Source organism: Tupaia chinensis, unplaced genomic scaffold (genome assembly GCF_000334495.1).
Source record: "Tupaia chinensis unplaced genomic scaffold, TupChi_1.0 Scaffold000573_1, whole genome shotgun sequence".
NCBI classification, from domain to species: Eukaryota; Metazoa; Chordata; class Mammalia; order Scandentia; family Tupaiidae; genus Tupaia; species Tupaia belangeri.
In genome coordinates this window covers 3538922-3548668 of record NW_006160087.1, presented here as the reverse complement: position 1 = coordinate 3548668, position 9747 = coordinate 3538922, and the positions used below count along the sequence as shown (strand labels likewise).

At 43.7% G+C, this 9747-nt stretch overlaps 1 protein-coding gene across 7 annotated transcripts in view; it reads left to right on the top strand.

The window, feature by feature from the left end:
• Positions 1-9747, top strand: part of ZCCHC17 (zinc finger CCHC-type containing 17) — a 75348-nt gene that overhangs the window by 22321 nt on the left and 43280 nt on the right. For 4 of the 7 annotated variants that reach the window (XM_006158131.3, XM_014591426.2, XM_027775555.1 and 1 more), the window contains one exon: positions 4498-4555. The exons of 1 other annotated variant lie outside the window; for it this stretch is intronic. In XM_006158131.3, coding sequence (XP_006158193.1) covers positions 4498-4555 — 58 coding nt within the window. Of the gene's footprint in view, positions 1-4497; positions 4556-6828; positions 6908-9747 lie in introns of those variants that run through there. 2 more of the 7 variants (XM_006158128.2, XM_027775556.1) reach the window with 2 other exon arrangements.

Below are 9747 nucleotides of genomic sequence, written 5' to 3'. Positions count from 1 at the left end.
CACGGCGGCCGGGGCTCCAGTCCCTGCCCAGTCAGCCCCAATACTGGGCATACACGAGTTTCCAGATCCGATAGGCTGGAGGGCTAGATCACAGCACGACCAGGGCACGTGAGGAGTGCACCTCTCCTCCTGCTGTCTTTGACTGCTACACGTGTGCACGAGCTCTATCATGAATAAAGAAAAGAGTTAATGGAAAACTTGAATTAAAGTGTGAGTTTATTTTTAAAAAGAAAGACTTCTTTATTCATACAGCCCTCTTTTACATAGAACCAGTTGGTTTGTCATCTTTGGTGAGCACTTTGTCACTTTGTATTTCTGGTCTTCGCTTGCCTCCTCCGAAGAATGACAGGATTGGGGGCCAGCAGGTGGTGTAGTGATTAAGGTGCTGGGCTTCCATGTGGCCGATCACAGTTGAAGTCCAGGATCCAGTGACTTGAAATGCCCCAAATCCTGAGAGGAGAGTGGAGGAGAAGGGATTGGGGCATGGTCATACCCCCGGGGGGTGATTTCTTGTTTTCTGTCTCTGTGTCTTTCTCTCTCTGGCACCCTATAGAAAAAAAAATTCTCTCTGAAAAAAAAAAAAAGAAAGAAAGAAAAGAAGAATGACAGTATTGGACCAGCTAATCTAGGAAGTCCTTTCTCTTACCTTGATGTGAAGCGTCAGTGTGACTGTGCTGTGCTCTGCCCTGCTCTACCCCAGCATAGCTAGTCCGTCAGTATGAAAGAGGAGTTAAGAATTCTTGGCTTGTAACCCCCTGCTGTGTCTTGGAGTTAGTTTAAGTGCTGTGTCTCCTATCCTCGTTTGAAAAACTAGAAGCAGCCCAACTCTGTGGTGCTACTTGTGTACTGGACTGTGGAGCTGGAATCTACAAGGTAGCCATGGTTCAAGTTCCTGGCTCAGTTGACCTGAAAACGTGCCAGGTGTGTGTGAGCATGCCCAAGATCCTAGCAGGCTAAAGGACTAGAAGAAGATTGAGGTGTGATTGAGTCCTGTGGCAAGTGTTCTTTTTCTCGCTGTCACTCGCAGTATGTAGTGTATACACGCTACAATGAATTAAAACATTTTTAAAAACAAAAATTTGCCCAGAAGGCCTAGTAGGTAGCATGGTGGTTAAGTTGCTGGACATGACCAACTGCGATTTGAGTCCCGGAGGTGGTTTGAAACTCATTTTGGCCTTGTGTACATGCGTGCACGCTCAAGATCCCAGGAGAATAGAAGAGCGATTGTGGCATAGCCATCCTCCCAGGGAGTGATTTCTCACGTTCCCTCTTACTTTCTGTCTGAGCACACATGCCCTATGGCAAAAACCTTAAAAAAAGAAATTGCCAAAGAGAGACAGGTGGAGTGGGAGGAGGAAGAACGTATTCTTGTCAGGGAAGGTCATGCCACAATCTCTTCTCTATTTCTCCCTTTGGGGATTTTGGGTACACATACACATGTACCTGGTGTGTATTTTAAGCTGCTTGTTCCGGGACTCGATCTGCATTCAGCCATGTGAGATCCAACCACCTTAGACACCACACCAATAGCTGGCCCTATAAAAGTTTTTAAATGAGAATGAAGTTTTTTATTTCCATCCTAACATTGAAGTAATAATGTTATTTGGTAAAAAGGCATTGGACTAGAAGCCAGGGGACCCAGTTTCTGCCCCTGGATGTAACTGACTTGTATGCAAGTTGGTTGTGTGCCTTTCCACCTAATCTTTTTGTGTTTTAGCATCTTAGACTGTGCATTATTAAAAAGCTACACTTTGGGGACTAGCAGTTGCCATAATGGCCATGTCACTGGACTCCCATGTAGTTGACTGTCGTTTGAATCCCAGACCTGGTGGCTTTAAACTCATGCCGGGCGCATGGGCATGCACACCCAAGATCCCAAGAGGAGAATGGAGGAGAAGGGATTGCGGCGTGGTCATCCCCCCTTGGGGGGGCTGTGATTTCTTGCTCTCTGTCTCTGTGTGTCTCTCTTTCTGGCAAGCTCACGTGTGCTATAGCAACCTCTCACACTTTCTTGAATGGATATTATATGCCAAATACCAGTGCCAGGCACACTGTGTACCTCATTCGTTATCCGCAGCAACAGAGTGAGATCAGGTGGGAACTTAGACCCTCAATGGCACTTTGTACTCAAAGTCTCAAGGGTAGGAGATGGCAGAGCTGCTGTGGTGAGAAGCCACGTCTTTCCTCCAAATCCTGTTCTTTTTCTGCCTCATCTACAGCATAAGGACCTACCATGAATAGTTTCTAGGATTTGTGCCAAAGGCAGGCAGGATATCAGACGTCACATGGTTTTTAGCCATTAGACTTTTCTAGTTAAAGGGAGCCCAAGAGCAACTCTAATGGAGTGAAGACCTGGTTTCAAAATCCAGCTCTGCTACTTACTAGCTTTGGACCTTTGGTAAGTTGATCTCTCTCTATATCACTTTGTCAAATAAACTCAAATAAACTAGAAATAATACAAGGGAACTACAAAAAATGTTCACCAAAAAATGCAATTAAGGGACCAGCAGATGGCGTAATGGTTATGTCACTGGATTCTCACATGGCCTACCGTGGTTCAAGTCCTGGACCCTGTGGCTTGAAAATCACACTGGGCATGTGTGTGTGCCTACTCAATATTCTGGGAGGAGAATGGATTGCAGCGTGGCCATCCCCCTTCGGGGGGGTGATTTCTCAATTTCCCTCTCACTGTGTCTGTTTCTTTCTCTGGGACAAGTGCACACATCCTAAGGCATAAACTTCTATTTTAAAAAAAATGCAATTAAAGTACTAGTTTATTTTTGGTGTAAAAAGGGCCAGCTGGTGGCATGGTATTTAAGGTGGCTGAATCCCACATGGCTGAATGTGTGGTTTGAGTCCCGGACCTGGTGGCTGGAAAACACATCAAGCGTATGTATGTGTGCATCCAAAACCCAAAATCCTGAAAGGAGAAAGGGAAGAGAAGGGATTGCAGCATGGCCATTCCCTCTGGGAAGGGCTTTTCTCACTTTTCTTCTCTCTGTCATCTCCTTGGAGCACATATGCCCTCTAGCAAATAAAAAGGGAAGGGAAAAAAAAGAAAGTTTTTCAATATTTTGGTATTAAAAATGTTATAATCATGTATAGTTTTTCACTCATCTTATGAATGTTTTGAAGGCCCGTCATAGTACCAACTCCACCCGGTGTTGGGAGGACTGCATGCAACGTTGGGACAGTGTTTTCATATCGTGAGCATCGGTATATGCTAGTGATCGCAGAGATGCAAGAGTTGTCTAATTCAGCCCCCTTATTCTAGTTAGGGTGCGGCTGAGAGAGGGATTGCCCAAGACAGACCGACATTAAAGGCACTGAGAAGACCACATGTGTATAGGGCTGCATTGGCTATTTTATAAATAATAGTGAGCTTAGTGATAAATACAACATGTAGTAACAACATCAATCCCAAATTACAGGCGGGAGCGAGGCGGGCTGAGGGACACAGGGAGGTGGTGTGGAAAGTAGAGCCTGGGGCCATCTGGCTGGGAGGGGTTCAGGGCCTTCCATCCCTGACATTTATTGTTTATGTAGTATATAAACCTATCAAGCCTCCAGTGTCTCTGTCTTAAGTCAACTCTGCAAGAGCTAAGGGAAGACTTTTTTCTCAGTAAAGATGTCTTCAGGTTCTGTTAGATGTCTGTGTAGTGGCAAGTTCTCAAATTGTCTTGATAAACTCAGGACTCAGACGTCAAGTGAAATACGACAGACTGGTTAGGTTTGATTTGAAGTTTAGGAAAAAGGATATCCCACATTATTGAAATTTTCTGTATTAGGACTAGAGGCCTCAGCTCCAGCTAATACAAAGTCTTAACTTTATTTTCTGGTTTCTACTGTTTGTTCCTTTTGTTCCTAAAACCATTTTTGGCAATTTGAATAGGTGTGGGATTTGGGCATTCCCTGACACCATCGTGGGATGTGACAATGGTTGGTGTGTTGGTTAAGATGACTGGATCCCAAATGGCCAACGTCAGCGTTTTCTTCGTTGTTTGTTTTGTTTCTGTTTTTTTTTGTTTTGTTTGTTTTTTAAAATTAAATTTGCTATAGGGTGCATGCATTTGCCCCAGAGAGAAAAAGAGAAAGTGAGAAAGCACCCCCTGGGGGAGGTGGCAGCTAGCAAAGAGAATGAAATAGGAGGGCTGAATTTCAGGTCGAAGCAATTCCTTCTCTCTTCTCCTCTCAGGAGTTTGGGTGTTTGCACACACATGCGTGCCCAGCTTGTCTTTCAAGGTCCAGGTCCAGGACTCTGACCACACAGTTGACCACCTGGGATCCAGCTGTCTTAGGCACCATGCCGTCAGCTGGCCTATGTACAGGTGCCTGTCAGTCTAGATTTCAGAAGAGCAAAAAGAATATTTGACAGAATATCACCTCGAGGCAGTTTTTTAGCAGATTGAACTGTCGGTACCAAGTAGACATTTGGGGAGACTAGGAAAAAAAATGATCCTTATTTGTGTGACATTTAATCTTTTTTTGATCTTATAGGTTGCTATGGTGACAGACTATGGAGCCTTTATCAAAATCCCAGGCTGTCGGAAGCAAGGTGGGAGTCTATACCTTGAAATTCAGCTCTCCCATTTCACTCTCTCTGTTGCCACTCCCACCACATCCTATAGGCTCTGTTTTTCAGACAGTATTTTATTTATTTATTTATTTTGTGAGAGGTTTTTGCTATAGGGCGTGTGTGCTCGCCAGACAGACAGACAGACAGAGAGATAGAAAGCGAGAAATCACCCCCCAGGGAGGATAGCCACGCCATGTTCCCTTCTCTTCCATTCTCCTCTCGGTAGAAATAATACAAGGGAACTACAAAAAATGTTCACCAAAAAATGCAATTAAGGGACCAGCAGATGGCGTAATGGTTATGTCACTGGATTCTCACATGGCCTACCGTGGTTCAAGTCCTGGACCCTGTGGCTTGAAAATCACACTGGGCATGTGTGTGTGCCTACTCAATATTCTGGGAGGAGAATGGATTGCAGCGTGGCCATCCCCCTTCGGGGGGGTGATTTCTCAATTTCCCTCTCACTGTGTCTGTTTCTTTCTCTGGGACAAGTGCACACATCCTAAGGCATAAACTTCTATTTTAAAAAAAATGCAATTAAAGTACTAGTTTATTTTTGGTGTAAAAAGGGCCAGCTGGTGGCATGGTATTTAAGGTGGCTGAATCCCACATGGCTGAATGTGTGGTTTGAGTCCCGGACCTGGTGGCTGGAAAACACATCAAGCGTATGTATGTGTGCATCCAAAACCCAAAATCCTGAAAGGAGAAAGGGAAGAGAAGGGATTGCAGCATGGCCATTCCCTCTGGGAAGGGCTTTTCTCACTTTTCTTCTCTCTGTCATCTCCTTGGAGCACATATGCCCTCTAGCAAATAAAAAGGGAAGGGAAAAAAAAGAAAGTTTTTCAATATTTTGGTATTAAAAATGTTATAATCATGTATAGTTTTTCACTCATCTTATGAATGTTTTGAAGGCCCGTCATAGTACCAACTCCACCCGGTGTTGGGAGGACTGCATGCAACGTTGGGACAGTGTTTTCATATCGTGAGCATCGGTATATGCTAGTGATCGCAGAGATGCAAGAGTTGTCTAATTCAGCCCCCTTATTCTAGTTAGGGTGCGGCTGAGAGAGGGATTGCCCAAGACAGACCGACATTAAAGGCACTGAGAAGACCACATGTGTATAGGGCTGCATTGGCTATTTTATAAATAATAGTGAGCTTAGTGATAAATACAACATGTAGTAACAACATCAATCCCAAATTACAGGCGGGAGCGAGGCGGGCTGAGGGACACAGGGAGGTGGTGTGGAAAGTAGAGCCTGGGGCCATCTGGCTGGGAGGGGTTCAGGGCCTTCCATCCCTGACATTTATTGTTTATGTAGTATATAAACCTATCAAGCCTCCAGTGTCTCTGTCTTAAGTCAACTCTGCAAGAGCTAAGGGAAGACTTTTTTCTCAGTAAAGATGTCTTCAGGTTCTGTTAGATGTCTGTGTAGTGGCAAGTTCTCAAATTGTCTTGATAAACTCAGGACTCAGACGTCAAGTGAAATACGACAGACTGGTTAGGTTTGATTTGAAGTTTAGGAAAAAGGATATCCCACATTATTGAAATTTTCTGTATTAGGACTAGAGGCCTCAGCTCCAGCTAATACAAAGTCTTAACTTTATTTTCTGGTTTCTACTGTTTGTTCCTTTTGTTCCTAAAACCATTTTTGGCAATTTGAATAGGTGTGGGATTTGGGCATTCCCTGACACCATCGTGGGATGTGACAATGGTTGGTGTGTTGGTTAAGATGACTGGATCCCAAATGGCCAACGTCAGCGTTTTCTTCGTTGTTTGTTTTGTTTCTGTTTTTTTTTGTTTTGTTTGTTTTTTAAAATTAAATTTGCTATAGGGTGCATGCATTTGCCCCAGAGAGAAAAAGAGAAAGTGAGAAAGCACCCCCTGGGGGAGGTGGCAGCTAGCAAAGAGAATGAAATAGGAGGGCTGAATTTCAGGTCGAAGCAATTCCTTCTCTCTTCTCCTCTCAGGAGTTTGGGTGTTTGCACACACATGCGTGCCCAGCTTGTCTTTCAAGGTCCAGGTCCAGGACTCTGACCACACAGTTGACCACCTGGGATCCAGCTGTCTTAGGCACCATGCCGTCAGCTGGCCTATGTACAGGTGCCTGTCAGTCTAGATTTCAGAAGAGCAAAAAGAATATTTGACAGAATATCACCTCGAGGCAGTTTTTTAGCAGATTGAACTGTCGGTACCAAGTAGACATTTGGGGAGACTAGGAAAAAAAATGATCCTTATTTGTGTGACATTTAATCTTTTTTTGATCTTATAGGTTGCTATGGTGACAGACTATGGAGCCTTTATCAAAATCCCAGGCTGTCGGAAGCAAGGTGGGAGTCTATACCTTGAAATTCAGCTCTCCCATTTCACTCTCTCTGTTGCCACTCCCACCACATCCTATAGGCTCTGTTTTTCAGACAGTATTTTATTTATTTATTTATTTTGTGAGAGGTTTTTGCTATAGGGCGTGTGTGCTCGCCAGACAGACAGACAGACAGAGAGATAGAAAGCGAGAAATCACCCCCCAGGGAGGATAGCCACGCCATGTTCCCTTCTTTGCCATTCTCCTCTCGGTATCTTGGGCACACACGCACACGTGCCTGGTGCGAGTTTAAGCCACTAGGTCTGGGACTCGAACTGCAGTTGCCTACGTGGGAGTTCAGCGACGTATCCCTTATTTTGTTTTTAATGTAGGGGGCTAGGAATATGGGCAGGTGAGGGCAGTTTATTTTAGCAGGACTTCACTCAGGAGATTGGTGCTCTCTGACTTGAGGAGAAGCCTTGGGTAGAGCTAATTGGGTTCACTTCTGGAACTATCTCCTCCCTAGACTTTACCTGTGAGCCCAGGCAAAATCATTTGACCTCTTTGGATATAATATTTGGGTGAAGGAAAAGCTCATTTTTCTGAGGTTGACATTCAGAGTTTTCTAGCACCTGGCACATGGAGTAGAAATACTGGGTTGCCAGGAAAGTCATGACACAGTTTTGCACAGAAAAAAATACATCATGACTTTTCCAACAACTCAGTAGTAGTATAGCCAGTGCAAGTATATATATTATCTATTTATCTATCTATATGTGAATGCTTCCATTTTTCTTTATAAACAGATAACTGATTGAAACCAATGCAAATATGTATGTATTATATATAATGCTTCAAATTTTCTTTATAAGTAGGCACCAGGTGAACATTTTTGGAGAATCCTTTGACATCTATGATCTCATTCACAATAATTGTGTTAAGTGGAAAAGGCAGGTTCCACAGGGTGGTGGCCTGCCCAGAGACTTATATCAGTAGTGAATGCGGAACCAGGACTAGAAGTCAAGCCTTCTGACCAAACCCAGGGACTTTCTACTGCATCACATCATTAGTGGATTCAGACTCAACTGGCTAAATTCTTATGCTAAAATAAGTTTAAAAGCTATTAAAGATTTTAACATAGAAAATATAGCTATGGGACCAACAGATGATGTAATGGTTACGTGTCTGGACTCTGGCAGAGTCAACCACAGTTTGAGTCCCAGATCCGGTGGCTTAAAACTCACACCTGGAATATGTGTGTGCATGACCAAAATCCCAAGAAGAGAATGTAGAAGGGACTGCAGCATAGCATCCCCCCTGGAGGATTATTTCTCTCTATCTGTCTCTCCAGCAAGTGCACACGACCTATAGCAAAAAATCTTTCTCTAAAGAAAGAAAAGAATAGCTATAAGAAAATATGAACTGGGGACTAGCAGATGGTGTAACAGTTACATTGCTGGCCTCCCACGTAGTCAACCATGGTTTGAGTCCTGGACCTGGTGGCCTAAAACTCAATGCCAGGCATGTGCATGCATGCCCAAAATCCCTAGAAGAGGATGGAAGAGAAGGGATTACCATGTGACCACCCCTCTTGGGAGGTGATTTCTCGCTTTCTGTCTTTGGCGAGCGCATGTGCTGTGCTCTATAGCAAAAATTTCCCTTAAAGATAAAAGAAAATATGAACGGTTTCGCTATGTAAAAAAATTTAATTATAACAATTATCTTAAGCAAAGTTAAATTAGAAAGAAGAATTTGTAATATGTATGGTAAATAGCTAATAAATAGGCAGAAAGTAGAAAAAGGGGCCAAGGATCTGAAGAGAGAATTCATCTGAAGCTAGCAGGTAGCATGGTAGTTAGGTGGCTGGATCCCACATGGCCAACTCTGGTTTGAGTCCTGGGCCCAGAGGCTTGAAAATCATGCTGGGGGCACATGTGCATGTGCGCCCCAAATCCTGAGAGAGTGGAGGAGAAGGGATTGTGATGTGACCATCTCTCCCGTGTGGTGCTTTCTCTCTCCTCCCATCTCTGGCAAGCACATACATCCTATAGCAAATTAAAAAGAAAAAAATATATATTTTTTCAGTATTGATTTAAAAGTAATGTAAACTGGGGCCAGCAGTGGCTCGATGGTTAAGGTGCTGGACTCCCACGTGGTTGACTGGTTCAAATGCCGGACCTGGCGCTTTGCTTTCTTGCTTTCCTTTTCTCTCTCTCTCTGGTCAAATTAAAAAATAATAACAAATAAAATTAAGTAATTCTTAAAAATAATGTAAACTGTGGTATGTTTATATAATAGAATATTACTTGACAAGAAAAAGGAATGAGAGTGAAGAATGGACACATGCAACGATCTGGATTAGTCTTCAGAGAATTATGCTGAGTGAAAAAAAGCTAATCTCAAAAGGTTATACGTTATAATTCCATTTACACAGCATCCTCTTTTAACATTTTTGTTAGTTTACTTCTTTGAGAGAGAGGGAGGCAGAGGGAGAGAGAGAAAGGTACCTCCCCCCAGGGCCCTCATCCCACGATCCAACCTGATCAGCCAGCCTAGAGCACAGCCACACATGCGTGCCAAGGACGCGCAGGGAGGTGTGAAAGCATGAACCGAGAACCTTTCCCTTCTGATTCCAGTTGCATTACCATTGCATTACCACCTGGCCCCTATCCTCTTAAATTCTATGGAGATATAATTCACATACCATCTATCTCATCCACTTCCATGTACACTTCAGTGGTTTATGGTATATTGAGAGTTTTGTGATCATCACTACAATCTGATTTCAGAACATGGTTGTCATCCCCAAAAGAAAGCTTAGACCCTTTTTATCTCTTCCGTAAGAGTGAGAGCGGGGCCTGGCCTCCC